Here is a 25,242-nt window from a genome sequence, read left to right as displayed (position 1 = left end):
CCATTCCAAAAGCTATAGCTTGCATTTCTCGATGTAGCTCATGGTGCTTTGAGGTATGTTTTTAGATCATTGTACTGTTGTAGAAGCCAGCCTCTTTTCAGCGTTTAGTTTCTTGACTGACTGTGTCACATTTGCTTCCAGAACTTGCTGATATTCACTGGAATTCTTTTTATTTACTCTTCCATCAACCCATGAGATGTTGGCTATGCCACTAGCTGCCATACAATCTCAAGCATAATAGATTCACCCACAGGCTTAACAGTTTTCATTAAAAAAAATATCCTATTTTCTTCAAATGCACCTTTGGTGATTGTGGCCAAAAAGTTAAATTTCCGCTTCATCAGTCCTCAGCATTTTTTCCCAAAATGCCTCTGGTTTATCAAGATGTTGTTTTGCATACATAAGATGTTGACTTTTGTGATTAGGTCAGAGGTAAGGTTTCCTTCTGATGACTCTTCCATGCAGATTATGTTTGTGTAAGCAATGTTGCTGAGTAGAATGATGTGTCACTACTCATGTGTCAGCTAAAACTTTCTGCAGGTCCTTAGTGTCATTTGGGGATTATGCTGTACCTTTCTGCATATGGGCAGTTCTAACTGAGAGTCTTCTTGGTCTTCCAGATCTTTTCTTGACTTGCACGCTGAAAGTACTCTGATATCTTTTTATAGCCTTCCTCTGCTTCGTAAGCATCAATTAGCTTCATTTTCAGATCCTCTGTCAGCTGCTCAGAAAACCCCATGGTTGTTGAGTGTTTGCACAAGAGTATTTATTATACTTTGGAATTGTCATTAGCTGACTATTCCTAATGACAATGCTTGGCCTGAGTAATGAGTTTTAACAAGTGAAGAATTTTTTTTTCTATTTTTTTGAGGTCATCAAATATAAAGTAACTGTCCATTAACATTGACAGAAAATGATTATAGTGGTTATATACAGTGCTGTGAAAAAGTAATTTTAAAAAAATCTTTGTGTATATCTCATACTAAACAGTTTTAGATATTCAAATGAAATACAACATAAAACAAAGGCAACCTGAGTAAACACAATAGTTTTTTATTTTTTTTTATTTTGTTGAAGCAAAAAAAAGTTATCCAACACCCATCACCAATATGAAAAACCAGTTGCCCCCTTAAACCTAAAATCTGTGCCACCTTTAGCAGCAGTAACTGCAACCAGACGCTTCTGATAACTGGAGATCAGTCTTTCGTTTACTTTTAGGACTAGGACTTACTCCTGTGCTTTGGATCATTGTCTTGCTGCATAATCCAGTTAAACTTGAGTTTCAACTTACGGACTGAAGTCCGGATATTCCCCTTTAGGATTTTCTGGTAAAGCGCAGAATTCCATTTAAAATGTATGTTTCCCTCAATTATTGCAAGTTGCCCAGGCCCTGAAGCATCAAAGCATCCTCACACCATCACACTTCCACCAACATGCTTGACCATAGGTATGATGTTCTTTTTGTGGAATTCTGTGTTTGGTTTACAGATGTAACGGGACCCCGTCTTCCAAAAAAATTCCACTTTCATCAAGGTGTGTTTTGGCAAAATTCAGACGAGCTTTAATGTTCTTCTGGGTTAGCAGGGGTTTTCACCTCGCCACTCTTCCATGGATGCTCTTTTTGCCCAGTGTCTTTCTAATAGTGGAGTCATGAACAGTGACCTTTATTGATGCAAGAGAGGCCTGTAGTTCCTTTGATGTTGTCCTTGGTTCTTTTGTGATTTGCTGGATGGGTAGTTGCTGTGCTTTTGGAGGAATTTTGGAAGGTCGGCCTCTTCTGAGAAGCTTCACTACTGTGCTGAGATAACGGCTCTCACTGTGGTTCTTTGGAGTCCCAGAGCCTTTGAAATAGCTTTGTAACCCTTCCCAGACTGATGTATTTCAATCACCTTCTTCCTCATCAATTCTGGAATTTCATTTAATTTTGGCACAGTGTGTTACTGGGTAAGATCTTTTAACCCACTTCATACCGTTGAAAAAGTTCTATTTAAGTGTTGATTTGATTGAACAGGGTTTGCAGTAATCTGGCCTGGTTGCGTCTAGTCCAGCTGAACCCCATTATGAATGCAGTTTCATAGATTTGGGGATTTAGTAACTATGGGGGCAAATACATTTTCACACAGGCCCAGTTGGTTTTGGATAACGTTTTTGTTCCAATAAATAGCGTTCCCATTTAAAAACCGTATTTTGTCTGTACTCAGGTTGCCTTTGTCTTATCTTCGATTTTATTTTCATTTCTGAAACAATTTAGTACGAGATCTACACAAAAACAGAAGAAATCAGATACTTTTTCACAGCACTGTAGTTTGCTTCAGAGATTGTGTTTACTTCTTTTCATTTAAAAAAAAAAACCGTGATTTGATTATGCATACAGCTGTATATCAGCTGTGAGCAGTTGTTCCCTCATGAATCATTTCCCCCCTCTCCTGACAGAGAAACCACAAAGTGCAACGTGTGAAGGTTTTACCACGTCGGAAATGTTAAAGTTATAGCTTTACCTCTGACTGTCACAAAGCTCTGACACTGGAAGCTCTTTCCATAAATGTTAAATGAACGTCTTGTTAAATAAACGTCTGTCCCTGTGAATGAGCTGTTACTATAGAAACGATTATGTGCAAGCATATTAATATAAACCTGCGATTTGCAGCTGCACTACTGTCAGCATTTCTGTTATAGAAAATGAATCAACACCCAATCAGTATGTTTGCAGTTATGGCCTGAGCAACACTGATATCTTTAAACATTGCCATATGCAAATGAGCTCTTAAACAAACCGCATGATTTGACTAGGTTCTTTGAGCACTCTGACCATTGTAGGTGTTTGAGGGTGTTTTAATGAATCATGATATAAGTGATTCTATTATAATAATATTAATTAGTATTAGTAGTAATAATAATAATAATAATTTGATCATTAAAATGACAAGATTACTATTGTAAGGCATTTTAAAATCAAACCATAATCATATATGTGCAATTATCACTAGAAATCATAATACAGTAAAGTATTAGCCTGACTGCAGTGGTGTATGTTTGTCTTATTTAGTGGTTTGGGACACAGCTGGATGCAGTAACATATTTGTACCTGTAACTGAGAAATTCATTACAGTGCTTATGAGGTTCTAGTTTGACACTGTTACATTTTCCTCCTGAAGGGTTCATCGGTGGTTTGTCCTTATGGAGGAAACCTTAAACCAACAAAGGTCTTCTTTTGGGAAATGGTTCCAATTAGAACCTATTTTGAAAGCTGCATTTAAATAACCCCTTGTTTAAAGAAATGTATCATATGGTTTCAGACATAACGTGTGTGTGTGTGTGTGAAACAATGTTGTACTGTGTGTGTGTGTGTGTTGCTGTTTCTCTGTAACTCTGGCGCTCTTTGATGACATCATCATCCTGCTCTGTTTCAGGACATTAAACAGAGACAGGAGGTGATGGAAACACATGATTTTGTGTGTGTGTGTGTGTGTGTGTGTGTGTGTGTGTATGTATGTGAGGCCTGGAGAATCTAAAAGCTGTGTTATGTAACTGAGTGATAGCCAAAGGTTCACTTTCCCTGCTGACCCACATGTTCAGTAAACCATAAATAACAACAGAAAGATAGGAGATCTATAGAGTGTGTATTTTAAATAAACGATTACGTGATCACTTCCTAATTTCCAGTATGTGTAGCATCATGCTAACACTTTAACACTTTAAATTCAGTTATTGATACGGCTATGTCTGGGTTTTGCTTCAGAAGGAAGAATGAAGTATGGGTAGCACTGGAGTCATTTCCCAGAATGCAATGTCATGTAAAGAAAGCAGCCAGTCGACCATTTCAATCGGCTTTTGTGTCGTCCTTCTCCTCAGAGGTTCTACAGATCTTCTTCACCCTATTTTGTGTGTGTGTGTATGTGAGAGAGAGAGAGAAAGAGAGAGACTGATTGAGATTATCTGCTACTGCGTAACTTTAACATCAACACACGCTGACTTGCAACCTGGCGACTGAGCTCCAGGAGTTACAATAAGTATACTTCTACACAGTTCTGCACGAGGAATAAAGAAGAACGTGAATTTCTTTAATTACTTTATTTAATCTCTACCTGAACTCTACAGCATAATGTTTAAATGGTTTCCGCCTCGACGCGGTGTTTTTGTTTCGATATTAGATTTGATATTATATTATGAAAAATTTATCAACAAATTCACATTTTTCTATTTAAAACACCGACTTCAGTACTTCTGTGTAGAATTAATTTGGGGGCGGGACTACGTATGGGCTCAGCTTGTGATGTCACAAAAAAAACCCCCTCAATGACTTGATCCTATCACGACCCAGTATGCAAAAAATATGCAAATTATTAGAGAATAACAACATGGTGACCAGAAAATAAGTTGTGTACTAAGCTGTGTGCTAACTAAGAAAAGCTGTAAAACATTTACAGTAAAGTATTGTGATATTTTTACAGGTCATTTCTGTACTTGTTTTTTTTTTTTTTTTTACAGTAGTGTTTGTACTGTAAAAACTGTGTGTTTATAATTTGTAATATTCTGTAAGTTTAAAATAAATAAAATATTTATCCATTGTATTTGCAGTCAACTACTGAGGCTTGATTCAGCTTAGCAGTTGAAAGTTTAAGAGTCTTGCTCAAGGACACAATCAAGAAAGCCTGCACTAAAAGATGATTTGCTTTACTAAACAAAAGTGCTTACCAGCATATAAACTTAAACGCAAAGAGGATTCGTTTTCACCTAATGTAGGTTCCAAAATAAAGGTCACATAAACAATCCACTAATTTTCACATTAGTGTCGACACGGACAATGTTTAACACTGTCACTCCTGCCAAAGCATCGTATGTCCCACAATGCACTGCATTAATACGGTGCACTGCTCTAACTGCCAATCATTTCCTGTACAATCCTGTAAAATAATATAAAAGTATTTTGCTGTAAATTCACAGCAGTTATTCCAGTGTAATTAAGATAATGTTGGTGATGAACAGTTGGAGATTGTCTTGATAATATTGTATTTGAATAGGTTTTGCTACTAAATGAATCAGTGTGAAAATGAATACGTAAATAGACGTACTACTTTTGACTCATCTGACCTAGTTTACTGGCAGTTAGCTAACCGCCTAGGTACACTATATGGCCAAACATTTGTGAACACCTGTTCATCACACCCATATGTGATTCTTCCCCAAACTGTTGCCACAATGGTTAAAAGTTAAAAGCACACGATTGTATAGAATGTCTTTGAATGCTGTAGTATTACAGTTTCCCTTCACTGGAGCTAAGAGGCCCAAACCTGTTCCAGCATGACAGTGCCTCTGTGCACAAAGTGAGTTCCATGATGCTTTGCCAAGGGTGGAATGGAAGAACTTGAGTGATCTGCTCAGAGCCCTGATCTCAACCCCAGTGTGCTCCAGATTTCATCACTTGAAATCAGTGCCTGACCTCACTAATCCCCACGGCCACGCTCCAAAATCTAGTGGAAAACCTTCCCAGAAGACTGGTAGTTAGTATAACAATAAAGAGACACTAAATCTAGAATGAAATGCTCAAAAAGCACACGTAAGTGTTATGATTAAGTGTCCACATACTTTTGGCCATATAGTCTCAGTTAGCTAATGATATTTATATGGGGCTATTTGAGATGGTAGGACAATATGGGGGTACTTCATAATACTTTTTGTAGATCATTTCCTGGATTTTCGGGACAGCTATACCAATCCCACAGTGCTGGTGAATTGTGGATTCTGATTGGTCAGAAGGTTTAATTGTACTGCAGCTGCACATGGTTTATATTAATGTGCTCGTTCTAGTACGTTATCGTTTGTATAGTAACAACGTGTGTGGTGTACAGTCCGCAAAAATGGATTCGTCTGGTGAAATTTTCCATAAGAGGATTTTTACATAACATTTATGGAAGGAGTCTCCAGTGTCAGCGTTTTTTGGAACAGTCAGTGGCAAAGCTGTAACAGGGAAGTTTTCAGAACCGAGGAGTTTACGCTTTGTGGTTTCGGAAACATTACAAGCTGCGTTTTTCTTTTTCTTATTAACTTCAAGAGAGTCGGGGAAGAAAGAGAGGAAATAAAATGTTTATAGCTGCTATAACATACGTGTTAACAGGAACTCACTTGTTTTGCCAATGTTCCACAATACTAAATGTAACTATAATTGAATTTTTTTAAAAATACAAATAATAATTGGAAAATCGCGGTAGGATAAGAGGAATAAAACACTTGGGCATGTTGTTATGGGAAAATAATCAGTGTATGGGTGGTAAGAGTAATTACGTTTTGAGTCAGGTGGGTTCACACCACACTGTCGTGGATTGTTTTCCCGAGAACGACGTGTCCCCGAGTGTTTTATTCCTTACTTCATAACGCTTTATTATGTACACGTTATTTTAAACCACACGTCAGCCTTGTGAACTTTTTGGTAAGATGAAAGTGAAAGGAGAAGTGAGCGCATGAGTGTGAGCATGGAGAACACATGAAAGAAAGTTCTCCAGGTGATTAGATCTCACCACGAAGCAGGGTGTTGAGTTCCTAGGAGGAAAGGGAGCTTAAAACTGCCTACAAAGTCTGGATATCGAGGTGCTTAAAAAGTAGGGAGGTAAAAATAAAAACCTGCCAGTGTTTGTTGGTGTGTGTTAGCGTTACCATTAGCCGGTCCCTGATTCGTAAAATATGAGGGTGAGAAGAGAGACGCACAAGCTGAGATCTTGATCACACCGTGTGTGTGTGTGTGTGTGTGTGTGTGTGTGTGCATGTGCAACACACTTCCTAATATTGGAGTGTTTGTTAGTTGACTGTACCTTTCTATCTATTATTTTATTTTCCTTTTATTGTTCTATTTACCGTCAACTCCCAAAGTATTGGCACCCTGGGTAAAGATGTGTAAAATTCCTGACTAGAGATAAGGGAAGTTACAAATAGTACTAAATGCAGGGGCACCAATAATTAAAAAGACCACGTGATTTTTGTTAAATGTATATTTTTCTTAACTTACTTATTTTCTTCGAATAAATTTACTCCGATTAAAGGTTAGATTTAGATTCGATCTCAGTTTTTCACCGTGAGTTGAGGCTTGTTAACCACAAAGCACTCTCTTTAATTTTTTCTTCCCGTAACCCCTTTTTTACTCACTTTGATGACATTGATTGGTTCATTTTGAATGCAGTTCGAAAGAAACTGCATTAAAGAAAGTGTAGTGGTGCCATAGACTGACTGACTGACAGACAGAAGCACAGGCAGACAGATTGAGAGAGAGAGAAAGACAGATAGGTAGACAGGTGTATGCACACACACAGATTTCCACCACAACATCTGCTTTATTGATTAGTGCAGATGATATTATTTAGTAATTAACACTGTGTAGACATTGACATGCTTCCTTGTCTGGCAGGACCTGTAGACTGACCACTTGCCCTTGTGTCCTGCATGCTAATGCTAATGTCAATAACACGAACAAAATATTTGACGCATTCTGCATATTTTTTCATTCACCTAGACGATAACGTGTGACTCAGCATGGTTGCCGCTAAAATGTTTTGTGAGATGGGCAACAATATAATAATACAGTAATATTTTAGAAACTTTGACGGTTTGACCGCAGGATCGATATACGAACTATATCGGCTCGCGAATACTGGAAACATTTCTTTTCTTTCTTTTTTTTACAAGAAAATGATCAGTGTGTATTTGGGGTCATTTGATACTCGCAGGGAAACACATCAACTTGTTCAATGATCTCAAATAAAGGCATGCAGGGTACACTATGCTAAATTGGAAGCTATAGGCTTTCATTACCTGTTTGCTACGTTAGCCTCATAGCTCCAGTGTGAAACTCAAGAAACAAGCTTCAGACTGTTTAAAGCGGAAAACTGAGCTAGTGTAACAAGCAAAGTGATATAGAGGTAAAAGAAAGAAGGAGGAAAAAAGGTAAAATAACTGTAAGATCAGTGTTTCTTGGATAAAAATAAGCCGCTGTGTGTGAAATTCTTTGCGCTTCTTGGTGTCGGTGAATGGAGAAGTGGTGAGAAAACAAGCCGTCCTTTCAGAGCGAACAGCAGTGTTCTGTAGGAGAGGAACCTTAACCTCTCTCACTTCCTCTACACAGCCAAAAGACCTGCTGATCTCCAAACCGATTAAACATTGAACAAGTTCACTCGCCGCTTTAGCATTAATGAATTCACTCTGCCTTCAGTTGAAAAATGGAACAGTTCAGCTCGGATGATAAATAAATGAGAAACGTTACTGGTGTAGCTCCTTTAATTTCCAATAAAATGTCAAGGCATAAAAATCAAACGTACACTACACTACATACATCACTACAGAATATAAGTAGGCGTGTCTTAATATGCGATTGGGTAGAAATGACCGCTGGGCGTGTCACCGCAATGGATTTTTATTTTTCTGGCTTGTTAGCCGACACTATTGATTGTTCGTGAGAGTCTAATCACAGACAACAAAAACATGCAGTGTAGGTGCATGGTTTTCATTCCAATCAAGCAGGAGCCACAGCTGATTCCACCTGTTTAATCAGTTGATCTTGACTTTCAGTAGACTCAGGAGTGGCTTCTGCATGTTTGGAATGAAAACCTGCACCCACACCAGCCTGTTCTGGATAAGATTGGACACCCCTTGGTCTAGCGTTATACACTGATTAGTGTATAATTATTATTATACACTAATACATTAAAACCACTGACCGGTGAAGTTAATAATATTGATTATCTTGTTACAGTGGCACCTGTCAAAGAGTGGGATTTATTAGGCGGCAAGTGAACAGTCAGTTCTCAAAGTTGATGTGCTGGAGGCAGGAAAAATGAGCAAGCGTAAGGATCTGAACGACTTTTGCAAGGGCTAAATTGTGATGGCTAGACGACCGGGTCGGAGCATCTCCGAAACAGCAGGTCTTGTGGGGTGTTCCTGGTATGCAGTGGTTAGTACATACAAAAAGAGGTCCAAGGAGGGACAACCGGTGAACTGGAGACAGGGTCATGGGCGCACAAGACTCACTGTTGCGTGTGGGGAGTGAAGGCTAGCCCGTCTGGTCCGATCCCACAGCTATGATAGAAACTATGATAGAAAGGTTTCAGAACACACAATGTTCTGCTGGGAAACCCTGCGTCCTGGCATTCATTTGAAACAGATACCACCTACCTAAACAGGCAGACTAAGTACACATCTTCATGGAAACAGTATTCCCTAATGGCAGTGGCCTCTTTCAGCAGGATAATGCGCCCTGCCATACAGCAAAAATAGTTCAGGAATGGTTTGAGGAACATGACAAAGAGCTCAAGGTGTTGATTCGGCCTTCAAATTCCCCAGATCTCAATCCGATCAAGCACCAGGATGCCCTATGGGAAGAAGTCAAGCCAGCGGCGGTAGTTTGATGCTCTGGGCAATGCTCCTCTGGGAAACCTTGGGTCCTGGTATTCATGTGGATGGTACTTTGACACGTACCACCTACTTAAACATTGTTGCAGACCAAGTACACGCCTTCATGGCAACAGTATTCCCTAATGGCAGTGGCCTCTTTCAGCAGGATAATGCTCCCTGCCACACTGCAAATTTGACTTGGCCTCCAAATTCCCCAGATCTCAATCCGATCGAACATCTATGGGATGTGCTGGACAAACAAGTCCGATCCATGGAGGCCCCACCTCGCAACTTGAAGGATCTGCTGCTAACGTCTTGGTGCCACATTCCACAGCACACCTTCAGAGTGCTCGTGGAGTCCATGCCTCGATGGGTCAGTGCTGTTTTGGTAGCAAAGGGGGGACAGACACAGAATTAGGCAGGTGGATTTAATGTTATGGCTGAGCGGTGTATGTAATAATGTTGTTCATTCATTTATTTAGGAATAATATGTGTGCCTCTAGGATTTGGATTTGATTTTTAAAAAAAAATTAATTTACGTTTTTTGTTTGGATATCGTGTCTTTGAACTCTTGAAGTTGAACTTATGCTATGTGAATATACCATAGATTTGGGTCAGGTTGTAAGCTTATATTTTAAAATAGTGCACAGAATTAAATGTGGAATAACTAACTAGTTCCAGTTGCAATGGGGGTGAATAATACCGCAATGTGTCGTGCAGTCAGTTAAAGTAAAAACCACTCCGTGTACAGATGTGAGAAATGTGAAACTTTGTTCCAGAGTGACTGGTTATTCTATGACTGAAATACATACTCACACACACACACACACACACACATATATATTCATCCATCCATCCATATATATATATATGTGTGTGTGTATATGTGTGTGTCTATATACAAACACGCATACCTACATTTCTTGGGGAGGGTCTCTGTGGTGTGGTGAGACGACCTGCCATCTGCTGCAGTTTCTTTAACACCATCGTGTTTAACACCATCCTCAGAGCTTTCTTTTCTTCTCTTTTCACTCGTTGTTTTCCATTGTCTTTTATCTAATCTTTACATTTATACATCACTAAAATCCAATCCAGAAATATTTTTAAAAAACACATAAAAGTCCAGATTGATTGAGTTTTTGGCAATGTAGTGTACTAGGGGTTGCCTATAGTAGTGTAATTAGACCCCACATATTTACTAAAGAAGTTCAGCGGTTTGGGACACAGCCAGAGGGAGTGACCTGCTCTCACTGTAACCGAGCATCGCTGTGGCTTTGCTAAAGACTTGGCTCACTAACTAACTAGGTCAACCCGGGTCATACTGTTTTGAGAATCTATTCGGTGCAGTTGTATTTGTGTGTGTGTGTGTGTGTGTGTGTGTGTGTGTATGTGTGTGTGTGTGGGGAAACAGTATCATAGCAAGTGTGTGTTTGTGGTGTGTGTCTTTCATTGATGTCATTAGTGTCATGTCTTGACGCTAACCAGGAGAGGAACTTATTGGAACACAACTGGACACGTTTATATTTATTATTTTTTTCTTTTATGATTTGTCACTATTCATCACATCCTCTATAAAACTCTTTTTATTACATTAAAAAAAAAAGAAGTAAAATTACACTGGTTTATTTTTAATGTTATTATTCTGTAACTCTGCTGTAAAACCAAACATTTTTTGTAATGTCTGAAATGTCTACAGTGTCCCTGCCTGAAGTTTTACTTTTTTAGTTTAACAAGTACTGTAAGTCTATAGCCTCCAGTACAGCATGGCGCACTAAATATGTGTATGTAAAACATCACACAGTGGCTTCAAATAACATTTTTATTAAAATATAAAATACTGAAATATCTACAAATCAAACTTTTATTACCATCCACCTTACTTCTAACATAGAAACTCCACCTGTTAGTACATTGTTATTAATACAAGCAATAATCAAAGTCAACCGTTAAACCCGAGTTAACAGAGACTCTTCCTTTCGATTCCTTCGTCTGGAATCTCAGTAATGCAAATGCGACTTTAAGTTCCTCTCATGTTCTTGAGCAGAACATTTTGGAGAACTGAGCTCTGCTTCTTCTCCACCGCTGTCTGTTTAAAACAGATCCTCTGAGAAAGATGATGTTGAATCAACATCATTTCTGCTTTCACAAGCAGCAATGTGGAAAAAAACAACAAAACACAACAGGCGGATCCGAAGATCTTTGCTGGAGGTTACTCCATGCCATGTGTGTAATAGGATAGCGAGCTTCTGGGAGGGAGTGTGGAGGAACAAAAAAAAAGGAACAAGGCCCTCTTCATAGCCTTGAGGAGCACAAAATGGTGGACAGATGAATGTTAGCGGTGCTGAAATGGACTCGCTGTGAAGCGGAACAGGCTGAGGGTCACCTCCACTCCTGTTATACAGATCTGCTTAAGCAGTGTTTCTGTCAGGAGAAAGCGGTATGTGGAGGTGGGAATCATTCTCAGCAGATAAAACATATCACATTCACCAGGAATGAATAAGGACAGCTGTCTTCTAAAGATTTTTATTCCTGGACAAATCTGAAGGCTCACGTGTTTCCAGTGTTCACTGGACGAGAGCATTATTAATGTTTTACCTCAGGTAGAGTGACAATACGGTAAAAACTGTTGTGTTCGGACTTTATAGCTGAATTACTGCCCATTTCCTGGTGGAGACGTTGGGTTTCTTTCTCACACTTTGGTTGATTCTAAGTCAGTTTAGAAACGTGAAGAACATGTTTTGTCAGTCGATGAATGAATGAGTGGACGGATGGGTTAATGACCCTGCAAAGTTAATTACATTATTACACCTTGTACCACCGCCCGGGTGAATTCTCAAATCTGATTGGTCGTGAGGTGTGCATTATTTTTTTGTACAGCTCAGACAGAAGCTCCAGCTGTAATATGCACAATACGTTTATTTTAATGCGCTTGTTTTAATACATTGTTTCTATAGTAACAGCTCATTCACGGGGACTTGTACGGTGGACATGCCACATAATCCAAGACTAATAGTAAAAAATAAATAAATAAAAATAATAATAACGATACATTTTTAAAATGTGTTGTTTGAGTCAAAGTTTCCCAGCATGGGAAATGCTTCAGGACAGAGTTTACACTTTCCGGTTTCTTGGTAAAATTACAATGAGAGAGAGAGAGAGAGAGAGAGAGAGAGTGTAAGGGAACAACTGTTTATCGCAGACATAATATAGAGTGCTGTGAAAAAGTATTTGCCCCATCCTGATTTCTTCTGTTTTTGTGTATATCTCATACTAAATAGTTTTAGATCAAACAAAATAGAACATAAAACAAAGGCAACCTGAGTAAACACACAATACAGGTTTTATATATAAAATTTTTTTATTGGAGTGAAAAAGTTATCCAACACTTTACACCAATGTGAAAAACTAATTGCCCCCTTAAACTTAAAGTCTGTTTGTGCCACCTTTAGCAGCAGTAACTGCAACCAAACGCTTCCGATAACTGGAGATCAGTCTTTGACTTACGTCTAGGACTAGGACTTACTCCTATGCTTTGGATCATTGTCTTGCTGCATAATCCATTTGCGCTTGAGTTTGAACTTACGGACTGAAGACCGGACATTCTCCTTTAGGATTTTCTGGTAGAGCGCAGAATTTATGTTTCCCTCAATTATTTCAAGTTGCCGAGGCCCAAAGCAACAAAGCATCCCCGCACCATCACACTTCCACCACCATGCTTGACTGTAGGTATGATGTTCTTTTTGTGGAATTCTGTGTTTGGTCTTCCAAACATTTCCACCTTGACATATTAGTCCACAGAACATTGTCCCAAAAGATTTGAGGATCATCAAGGTGTGTTTTGGGAAAATTCAGACTAGCGTTAATGTTCTTCTGGGTTAGAGTGGTTTTCGCCTAGCCACTCTTCCATGGATGCCATTTTGTCCAGTGTCTTTCTGATAGTGGAGTCATGAACAGTGTCCTTTACTGATGCAAGAGAGGCCTGGAGTTCCTTTGATGTTGTCCTTGGCTCTTTTGTGATTTGCTGAATGAGTCATTGCTGTGGTCTTGGAGGAATTTTGGAAGGTCGGCCACTTCTGGGAAGGTTCACTACAGTGCTGAGTTTTTCCGTTTGGAGATGATGGTTCTCAGTGTGGTTCTTTGGAGTCCCAGAGCTTTTGAAATCGCTTTGTTCCCAGAGCGATGTATTTCAATCACCTCCTTCCGCAACATTTCTGGAATTTCTTTCAGTTTTGGCATAGTGTGTTACTGGGTAAGACCTTTTAACCAAATACATACTGTTGAAAAAGTTCTATTTAAGTGTTGATTTGATTGAACAGGGTTTGCAGTAATCAGACCTGGTTGTGTCTAGTCCAGCTGAACCCCATTATGGATGCAGTATAATAGATCTGGGGAATTAGTAAGTACGGGGGCAAATACATTTTCATACATTATTGGTATTGGATAACTTTTTTGTGTTTACTCATGTTGCCTTTGTTTTATCTTTGTTTTTTTTTTCATTTCTGAAACAATTTAGTATGAGACATACACAAAAACAGAAGAAATCAGATACTCTGCTCTAAAACAAAACATTTTTTGTAATGTCTAAATGTCTACACATACTTTTTCACAGCACATGATGATAGGAACTGAACTTGTCTGTCAGATGTTCCACAACACCAAATCTTAACTATAAACCATAAACAAATTAAAATACGTGACCTGTTGTGCATTAATAAAGGAACATTGTAATCGTTGTGGTATAAACGGAATAACAGACTCCAGACTGTGCCGTTATACGAAAATAATCCACCTCAGAGTGGAATCAGCATGACGTGAAGTACCATACCACCCCAGTGTGGTTTATTTTCAAATAACCGTATGGTCTGGAGTATGTTATTCCCTGAGGTTGATTATTTTAATCTAACAGCATATCCCTGAGTGTTTTGTTCCTCTTTTTATCTATTATAGTTTTCGTTCCAGTTCTTACTTGTGTTATAGCAGCCATAAAAAGCCGTTTCCTCAATCTGCCTTTGTCTCTCTCGCTCTTTTTCCCCCCCTCCTTTCTCTCAGGTTTAATAAGACTAAAAAAAAATGCAGCTTGTCATATTACTGAGCAACTCCTCTATTCTGAAGACTTTTCCCGTGTCTGAAAAATCGACCGTTACAGCTCTGACTGTTACGAAGTTCTGTCACTGGAGACCCCTTCCCTAAAGGTTAAATAGACATCTCAGTGTTACTGGAGTTACTGGGGTTAATGGGCACAATTTACACCAGTGAAAAGGAAACACACTCCAGGTGCCCAAGGTCACAAAGCTGGGAAATTTAAACAGGAAGTGTTTTTACACTGAGATGATTCTATCAGGAAACTGAAAGAAGACGTCATCAAAACACATCCACTCCCATCAAATTAATCCCGCCTCTCAACCCCTTTCGAATCTCAGAGACAAATGTGTGTCTTTATTAGCAGAAGTAGAACCACCGCCTTCTTCAGTGGTTTTTTTGTGTGTGCGTGCATGTGCATGTGAGTATGTTGGTGCTTCATTCAGATGTTATAACTGGTTAATGGTTGACCCAGTTCAGGTCTGCTGCCATCTGCTCTGAAAGGGATTTGCTGGGGGAAGCAGAAGATTACAGCAGATACAGCAGGAGGGCCAGAACACTGGCTTACAAATATTAGAAGATCTTGAATGAGTTGTAGACGTTCAAGCATTGGTTTTGCTTGAGGTACAATAAATAACAATTCTTTTCCACTCATTTCCTGCTGTGATTCATCAAAGCACTTTTGACCAGTCTATATGCTTTATCTGAAATATTAATGGTGTTGTTATATTCATGAAGAAGAAAAATCATATGTAGAAAAAGTTAATCATATTTAAATAGGTGTCTTGTAGCTCTCACTTGGTTAATCCCAGTATTTAGGGCTCTGACTCTTGGTTGGTCCTGTTGTTTAGGGTTCTCACGCTGTTGGCCCCAGTCTTTAGAGCTCTGACTCTTGTTTAATCCCAGTGTTTAGGTTTCTGTATCTTGATAAATCCAGGTTTTTTTTTATTGCTCTGACTATTGGATAGACCCTGTCATTAATGGTCTGGCTCTTTTTTTAGTCCCGGTGTTTAGAGTCTTGATTAACACGATACTTTCGGCCTAACATTACGGTACCACCCTCAAATAATTTCCCAACTATACTTCTTTATATACATTTTATGATCTGTAAGACTATAAGTGAGCTGTGGTGTGTGTATGAAGAAGTCAGTGGCTCTGCCTGACAGGATCTTGGCATTTGATGATGCAAAGGCCTCAGTTTGCATGGGTAAATCGCACCATGCAAAATGTGTGGTTTATACTGGCAGCCACATGCAGTACACACTGATCCCAGGTCATATTTACATTTTTACATTTTGTAGGACAACGATTAAGTTCACCTGGGTTTAAGCAATTTTTCTGAATGCATGGGAGAAGAAAAGATATCTGTAAGTAAGTGAAATGCAGGTCAAAATTAAAGGCAACTCTCGAAAACTTTGTTTGGAATAGCTGTGACTGGGAATATCTATTTTGTAGAAACAGAGCCTCAGGATGAAGAAACAAGTTCTTCGCAGTCAACTTCCTACATAATTTCCACAGTGAAAACCGAGTTTCGGTGTTTTAGCATCAGTGTTTCAGAGAAAGAAATGAGCTGGAAGACTCGGTGTAAAGAAATAAGGTTCTGAATTAAAGGAAGGAGTTCTCTGAGCCAAAACACAGAAACTGGAGTCTCTTGATGTAATGAGTCAAATTTGAAATGTTTGTGAACAAACCACCAAGTATAGAGGAGGTGGTGCTGGTTGAATAGGTGAATAGGTCTTTAGGTACTCATCAATATAACAACCCAAGTTGTCAAGTTGTTGACTTGAAAGTTTCCAAGTCTCCTGCATCTGTGGCTCAACCACAGTAAAAATTTAAAAGTCTAAAAGGAACAACAACAAAAAAAACAGACATTTTGAGAAGGAAAAGTTTTTCTTATGGATTAATAAGTCTGAAAATATTTGGGCTTTATTAAAGGAGACTGGGTCTGGGACTTCTCTGTACGAAGTTTATGACGATTTTTAAAGTTTAGACTCCAGGATTACAGCTATTTGAATAACAATGACCAAAAGTGACACACCTTGATAAAGGAGGACATCACATAGAACAAGGTGAACTGGAAGAGTCAGATGATAGCTGCATGTTTAGTTCCTGTAACTACAAAGTATGGCAAAAAAAAAAATAACACTTAAAAGACCAAGAGAACTTTCTGAGGCCAGAATACAGGAACTGTAGAAGTTAACCACGTGAAGATTTTTTTTTTTTATAGTTTACGCTGTTTGGGCCTAAATGGACAGGAATGGATGAAATTCATGATCTGCTCACGTTATTAAAGTTAGATGGATTAAACAGTCTTTTATTCTTCTCAAAGTTGACGCACCTCAGACTTGTGCAGAAACTATATGATAACGAAGGACATAAGGAATAATCACATAGAATCACGTCTCCTTTTTACCTGGAAGAACCACGTTCTGACTAAGTAAACCAATTATCCAGAAGGCACCATCATGATCTGTGGTTGTTTTGCTGGCAATCCTGATGGTTTTACCCAGAATGTCTGCCATGCCATGCCATGCCATTTCATGACAACTTGTTGAGGAGTCAGCTTGTTGCATCAACCTTCATTCTTTTCTAAGATAATAATCAAAGTTGACGCACCTCTGAGTTGTGTAAGAACTTGATAAAGAGGTATGTGAAGGACAGTCGTCTAGAACAAGCTGAACTGGACGAGTCAGAAGTGTTCCAGTGAAATAAAAACGCTGCGAAAACAAAAGACTGGATACAATTGGATAAATAGAGCAAGTTGTTGATAGACAGTTTTAACTGTGAAAGATCTCCGGTGGCTATTTATATTTTTCTACTCTCAGCACTGGTCTTTTCTAAGATTCTGTTTTTTATCAGTGGTCCGGCTTTCGTATTATTGTGTGATTTGGACGAACCACACCAGGACATGTTCTCCTTCAATTCGTGATTATTTTCTTGAAGAAGTCCAAGAGAGTTGATTAGATGTGTGCTAAAGCTCAGCTCACTGTGAATGTGAATCTCCATCCACCTAATGTAAAATCTGTGTGTAGTGTGCAAGAGAGTAGACTAAAAACCTCTGCGACTTAATCAGCTTAACCTCCTGCTCGTGTTCGTGCTTAACAACGTGCTGATCCATCGCCTCATGCCATCGTGTTACATTTCTATACAACTGCTACATCTCTTTTTCAAATGATAACTTAAGGCGCACATGTCAGTATTGACCAGTGTAAACAAGAAAAAATATTTTTTCCCAAAAAAAAAAAAATTTACCACATGGCAACTTTCCAAACACTTGGTACGTACCACAAGGCAAAATGAAAAGCACCAAGCTACAACAGCAGTAAAAGGGAAAATGGTGACGAACAATTGGCGTCATAAACATTTAGGCTGCATGGCAGCAGCAAAAATAATGTCTAATTCGATCTTTCTGAAAAAGGAAAAATGATAGCCAGATTTGTCGTGAACCACCTCAAAGAAACTCATTTTGTTTTCAAACCATTTATACAGTTTACATTGTTTAGGCCTAAATGCACAGGTATGGAGGAAAGTCATAATTATAAAGCAATTATAAATATTGTGGCTTAGCGGTTAAGGCTTTGGTTACTGATCGGAAGGTCAGGGGTTCAAGTCCCAGCACTGCCAAGCTGCCACTGTTGGGCCCTTGAGCGAGGCCCTTAACCCTCTCTGCTCCTGGGGTGCTGTATCATGGCTGACCCTGTGCTCTGACCCCAACTTCCTATCATGCTGGGGTATGTGAAGAAGAGAATTTCACTGTGCTGTAATGTATACATGACCAATAAAGACTCATTAATATTAAGTGACATTAATATTATCAGGATCGGCACCGGTTTCTAGCCCCACCCACATGCCACAGTTTGGTTCTGGAGATAATGAGAACATGCGGGGCGGGGGGGTGTGTTCCTGTTTAAGTCTAGCACCTAAACAGGATCTTTTATGTTTGTCATTTTGGAGGAAGTTGCCCCCTTTTGGAAAAGATTATAAATAGAATTTCTAAGAAAACTGGTATCGTTGTCCATCTGAAGAACTGTTGTGGAACCTTCTAGTCATCGAGTGTAATGCTAATGATAGAACCATTTTAGATTTCTTTTTACAGCCATACTAGCGTATCATTACAGTTCTATCTCTCTCCGTCTCGTTGCTCCTCTCCCCGGCGCTGCAGATGTTTTTGAGCTCTGGAGAGAGGAGGGGAAAAAAAACGACGTTTCAGGCATGCTTTGCATTTTTAGACCCTTTCGTGGAGCCGAGCTGGCACTTTCCTCCTACAGCCTGCAGAAGATTTTTTTTTTTCTTTTTTAAAGAAGCGATTGTCCTTGAGAACCTGCTCAGAGACTGTGTTTGCGCTCTGTGTTTAATCCTGAGATGGGCTGAGGTTTCGTTCTGACATATAAAATGGCCAAGTCAGGCTGGCAGAAGTGAAGTGTTTCTGCTGAGCTGTGTATTTGTAGGACACATTTTTTTTGTCAGCACTTCTCCAGAGGAACATCATTCCTTATACATACCACATCATTAGCATTTGCATTAGCATCTGTCTTTTATACATGAATCGGAGCTGTGAATAGATTTCAGGGGATATGAGGTTATAACCAATGGACTGAGATTTCACCAGAGACTTTGCGCGCACACACACACACACACACGGCTGAGTCTTAAAATGGCTGCTGTCCTTGAATCTCGAAGGACCTGCACTGCTCTTCACTTGTCACAGCAACAAAGACCTGGAAAATTTCTCTTATTAATCATTAGCAGTTAGCTTAGCATGGCACAGAGGCAGGTGGTTCTCATGATTATTTCACCTTCAAGTCCTTTGTCTCGCTCACAGAAAAACACCTTCCTTGATGCCATTTTGGAGGCAGAAGGTGGGGACATAAGATGGACAACAAAAAATGCTGTGGCTTAGCATTTCTGTTGTAGCATATCAGATTTGTTGTTAGAATGAGGGGAAACCATCTACACAATATGACCAGAAATATGTGGACGTGTGATCATCACGTCCATATGTGGTTCTTCCCTAACCTTGGAAGCCCACAATTGAATAGAATGTCTTTGTATGCTGTAGTATTACAATTTGCCTACTCTGGAACTAAGAGGCCCAAACCTGTTCCAGCATGACAATGCCTCTGTGCACAAAGCGAGCTCCATGAAGACATGGTTTGCCAAGGTTGGAGTAGAAGAACTCCTGCACAGTGGCCTGCACAGAGCCCTTACCACAATCCCACTGAACACCTTTGGGATGAACTGGAATGCTCCCCAAATGTCCTCACTCAGCGCCCAACCTCACTAATGGTCTTGTGGCTGAATGAGCACAAATCCCCACAGCCAAGCTCCAAGATCTAGAGGAACGCCTTCCCAGAAGAGTGGAGGTTATTAGAACAGCAAAGGGGGGGGGGGGGGGTCTACATCTGGAATGGGATGTTCAGCAAGCACATATGGGTGTGATTTTTCAGGTTCAGACAATATAGTGTAGCCAGAAATCACTGCTGTTCAGTTTCTGATTAGTCCAGCTTCGTAAAAGCACTTCAACTTTTCCAACTTACTTTAGAGATAACAATCACACCATTTGTACTTACTAGTTTGCGCTTGCTAACAATAGAACAGTAAAAAAAAAAAAGCACAAAAATAAAAGTTATACATTGTAATCTTTCCTCCAGACGGACTGACCTTGGTGTGACCTTGGTGTGACCTTGGTGTGTCTATCCCAGTGAAGGACACGTGGCTTTCGTGCCTGTCAGTCCCAGTGAAAGGGGTGTGGCTTCTGTATCTATCAGTCTCAGTGAAGGTGGCATGGCCTTTGTACCTGTCAGTATCAGTGGTGGAGGCGTGGCCTCTGTACCTGTCAGTCACAGTGAAGGAGATCTAGTCTCTGTGTCTATCAATCCCAGTCAAAGTGTTGTGGCCTGTACGTCTGTCAATCCCAGTGAAGGGGGCGTGGCTTCTGTGCCTGCAAATCCCAGTGAAAGAGGCACTGTCTCTATGTCTTAGTCCCGGTGACAGCGACATGCGCTCTGTACCTGTCAGTTTCACTGAAAGAGGCGTGGCCTCTGTGTCTGTCAGTCACAGCGAAGGGGGCATGGCCTCTCCGACAGAGAGTAACGTGTAGTGAAATTACACTTCAGTTAGTTGATTTGATAAAAGTTTTTAAGCAAACATTAGTAATAAAGTTAATGTTTCTTTGACAGTGAACACACACACACACACACACACACACTGTTCCACACACTGTTTTTATTTTGTTCACAGCTCTACCTTTCCTCTGACCTTCACTCATCACTCAGCCTTGGACCACTTGAGTACCGAGTCCTTCACTTGCTGTCCTTGACTAGGAGAAACTCCGCACTTCAGTTTATCAGCCGTCAAGTCAGTTTTCCTCCGAGTTCTGGAGTGTGTGAGGTTCTGGACTAAGAACAGATCAGTGTTAGTGTTACTACAGATCTTCAAAGCCTTGTGTGGTATTGTATCCTTACTCCGAATCACAGCAAGGCTGCGCATCACACACATGATAAAAATACACTTTTAAAAGAGCTGATGTACGTGTAGTGCTTTAGTTCTTGTTGGCTTTAACAGTATTTTACTACTTACAGTAATTATACTAATTTGCTCATGATAAAAACTGTGAGATTGTATGCCGCACATCACTCATGTATACTATTACTGTATTGTACTGTAGTATCGAATAATTATCCACAGTCTCTCCTATTTCAGTGTAAAGAAGGTGTGGCTAATCATGAGTAAAGCTTGCATAAACTACACCTTTACCAATCGTAAGGCGATAGCTCAGCTTTTTGTTTTATATTATTATAGTTTTAAAGTATGAAAGACTGTTTAGAAATAAAGTGTGACTAGTGCACTTTTATTAGTACTGATTTAGTATTAGTTATACCGCAGTGCTTCAGAATCCTGTATTCTGATTGGATTAATTTTCTATAACAGCACCTCTGAGAGCAGAGCAGCTGCAAATCAGGTTTATATGAGGGCTGAAACATCTAATAGAACAAAATTAAGTGTATTGAGCTGTGCTCAATGACTCAATGAGGGTACGTTGTAACAGTGGTTTAAAAGTTAAGCCAAAATGTCTCTGAGGCATTCTAGTGGCCCATTCAATTTAAAATTACATCTCCATGAATTTATTATCAGGAATAGTGTGAGTCCTGTCATTCTGACAGGTTCAGTTGGCCCAATATATGCGTTTTGGGTTTTTTCTTTTTTTTTTAGTTATTTGATAAATAAGAGGCGTGGTTGATGAGATGATTGACAGTTTTGGACATGACAGTCGAGCCTCATGAATGAGCACACACTTATTCAACATGTACCTGAAGCTCTGTTTTTGTGTATATCTCGTACTAAATAGTTTTAGATCTTCAAACAAAATACAACATAAAACAAAGGCAACTTGAGTAAACATGCAATACAGTTTTTATTTTTTTTTTATCCAAGACCCATCACCATAATTGCCCTCTTAAACTTAAAATCTGGTTGTGCCACCTTTAGCAGAAATAACTACAACCAAACGCTTCAGATAACTGGAGATCAGTCTTTCACAACACTGTGGTGGAATTTTGGCCCACCCTCTTTGCAGAACTGCTTTAGTTCACCCACATTGGAGGGTTTTCGAGCATGAACTGCCCGTTTAATGTCCTGCCACAGCATCTCATTTGGTTCAAATCAGGACTTTTTCTAGGCCACTCAGAGGTGGACTTACTCCGATGCTTTGGATCATTGTCTTACTGCATAATCCAGATGTGCTTGAGTTTCAACTTACAGTCTGAATACCGGACATTCTCCTTTAGGGTTTTCTGGAAGAGAGCACCTTTTAACCAACATCATACTGTTGAAAAAGTTCTATTTAAGTGTTGATTTGATTGAACAGGGTTTGCAGTAATCAGGCCTGGTTGTATCTAGTCCAGCTGAACCCCATTATGAATGCAGTGTCATAGATTTGGGGAATTAGTCACTATGGGGGCCGATACATTTTCACACAGGCCCAGTTGGTCTTGGATAACGTTTTTGCTTCGATAAATAACATTATCGTTTAAAAACTGTATTGTGTGTTTACTCAGGTCGCCTTTGTTTTATCTCCGATTTTGTTTTAATTTCTGAAACAGTTTAGTACGAGATCTACACAAAAACAGAAGCAATCAGGATGGGGGCAAATACTTTTTCACAGCACTGTATGTATATTCATAGACATGGTTTTCTGTAAGTAACAGTCACGAGTAAAGCTGTACATTTTTATTCTTATTAACTTAGTGTGTGTGAGAGAGAGAGAGAGAGAGAATAATGAGGCTGGTGAGGAAAATAATGTTTATAGTTGATATGCCATACATGATAACATTCCCAAATTGCTGTGGTATAACTGGATTAAAGTACTCGGTGACGTGCTGTTACACCACCCCATCACTCAGTATTTTACTGTAACAGCACCACACACGCTGTTTTATTATTTAATTAATTTGTGGTTTATTCCATAATTTATGAAGTGTGTTTTTGGAGGTGTAAATTTCCTATTTTCTTTGTATTTATTGCTTTGCTTCAGTGAACGTCAGTTTTGTTTTTTTTACGCGGTTAGATGTATTGACGTGAAAGACATTCTGTGAGACTGCTATTGATTATTTCTGGGATCTGGGATAATTATGCCACCTCTGGTTGATTTGTTCCCCACAATGCTTTGCGTTTGCATGGCCACCTCGGGGACTTAGTGCGGTCCTCATTGCTCCAGAAGGACCTGATGCAGTGTGACGAAGACGTGTGATGTAAATACAGAGACACGCCGGTGTTCTCCAGCTCTGGCTTTATCCCAAGGTCATGAAGAAAGAGAGTGAATCCAGCCATAATCCCTTCTCAGCAAGTGTTCCTGGAAACAAGCAGTCTTTTGTGTCAGAATATAAGACTCGTCGAGTGTGAGGGGGGCTTTCGGTGCTGTTTCCATCAGTGTTGTTCATATCGATCATGATGAGGTTGAAATTAAGATGCACCGGGGATTTAAAGTAGCCGTATTGCTATACCCTCGTGCTGAGGTGATGAGACTGGTCCCTGCAGGATGAGAGACAGCTCTACACATCACCAAAGTCCTTTGTCTGTTTTCATTTCTTTCTTTCTTTCTTTCTTTTCTCTTCTTTGCAGGTTTCCCTGATTTTCCAGGGAGTGTTCAGTGATGGAGGTGCTACAGTGCGATGGCTGCGATTTCCGTGCAGAGTCCTGCGATGAGCTCAAGGCTCACATTCAGGACGTCCACACCGTTTTCCTGCAGCCTACAGACGTCGGGAACGAATCACCTCAAAGGTCAAGGTCCGATTCCTTAAACTCCTTCAGTCACACTGAGGAGGACGACGAGGACATCACCAATAATGAATGTGAATTTCCACACAAGGAACCAGGTACATCCAACAGCTGCACCCCACGTACCTCAGGACTAAATGTTTGATTTAAAAAAAGAACTTTTTTTTTTTTACACCTGACGTGGCGTATGTAAATGTGGCAAAAGCACGAAGCCTGAAGGATCCTATATATCATTTATCTTAACCATTCTGAGAAATGTCAAATTATGCAAACATGGGGAAGCCTCTCAGCTTCTTCCGCCTTCCCCAATTTCTCTATCATCTTCACTTTCTCCACTTTTTATTCACTTTCTTTACCTTTTCCACTTTTTCTACCTTCTCCAATTTCTCCACCTCTTTCTCTACCTTCTCCAATTTCTCCACCTCTTTCTCTACCTTCTCCAATTTCTCCACCAGTTTCTCTACCTTCTCCAATTTCTCCACCTCTTTCTCTACCTTCTCCAATTTCTCCACCTCTTTCTCTACCTTCTCCAATTTCTCCACCTCTTTCTCTACCTTCTCCAATTTCTCCACCTTCTCCAATTTCTCCACCAGTTTCTCTACCTTCTCCAATTTCTCCACCTCTTTCTCTGCCTTTTCCAATTTCTCCACCTCTTTCTCTGCCTTCTCCAATTTCTCCACCTCTTTCTCCACCTTCTCCAATTTCTCCACCTTCTCCAATTTCTCCACCAGTTTCTCTACCTTCTCCAATTCCTCCACATGATCTACTTTCTTCACTTTACTATCTACTTTCTTCACTTCATCCACTTTCTTTTTCTCCACCTTCTGTACTTTCTCCATTTTTTCTGCCTTCTCCAATTTATCCACCTTATGTGCATTCTACAGCTTCTCTACATTCTTTACTTTCTCCACCCGTTCCACTTTCTCTATATTCTCCAATTTCTCCATCTTATCTAATGTCTCCAGTTTCTCCACTTTTTCCTACTGTCTCCACCTTCTTCTTCCAAATCTTCTCCATGTTGTCCACCGTCTCCACTTTTGCCATTTTCTCCCCTTTCTCCGCCTTCTGCACTTTTCTTTACCTTTTTCCACTTTCTGCACTTTCTTTTTCTCCACCTTCTCCTCTTTGTCCACCTTCTGTACTTTCTCCCTCTTCTCCTTCTTCTCTCCGTTTCCTTTCTTCTTCTCCTTCACCGTTCTCTATCTTCTCCACTTTCTCTACCTTCTTCAATTTGTCCATTTTCTCCACTTTCTTCGCCTTCTGCCTTTTCTTTACATTCTCTATCTTCTCCACCTTCTCTACTTTTCTCCACTTTTCTTTACTTTTACTTTCTCCTTCTCTATTTTTATTGTTCTTGGCCTGTGTATCTGACTACAAATCCTCTCTTCTTCTCTTTGTTTGGTGACAAAACTAATCATATCAGTTGTTTATTAGTGGGACGTTTAATTTGGTGTCTGAAATGAGTAACAAACACAAATGAATGCAGATAAAGTGGCATGCGTCAGTGTGAAA

The 25,242-nt window shown here is 39.7% G+C and overlaps 1 protein-coding gene across 5 annotated transcripts in view; it reads left to right on the top strand.

The window, feature by feature from the left end:
- Window positions 1-25,242, top strand: part of znf462 (zinc finger protein 462) — a 48,655-nt gene that overhangs the window by 4,706 nt on the left and 18,707 nt on the right. For all 5 annotated transcript variants that reach the window (XM_053649459.1, XM_053649456.1, XM_053649458.1 and 2 more), the window contains exon 2: window positions 23,575-23,828. In XM_053649459.1, the coding sequence (XP_053505434.1) occupies window positions 23,606-23,828 (223 nt within the window). In that variant the 5' untranslated portion in view covers window positions 23,575-23,605. The remainder of the gene's footprint in view (window positions 1-23,574; window positions 23,829-25,242) is intronic.

This window comes from Ictalurus furcatus, chromosome 18 (genome assembly GCF_023375685.1).
Source record: "Ictalurus furcatus strain D&B chromosome 18, Billie_1.0, whole genome shotgun sequence".
NCBI lineage: Eukaryota > Metazoa > Chordata > Actinopteri > Siluriformes > Ictaluridae > Ictalurus > Ictalurus furcatus.
This window is presented reverse-complemented; position numbering and strand designations above follow the sequence as displayed.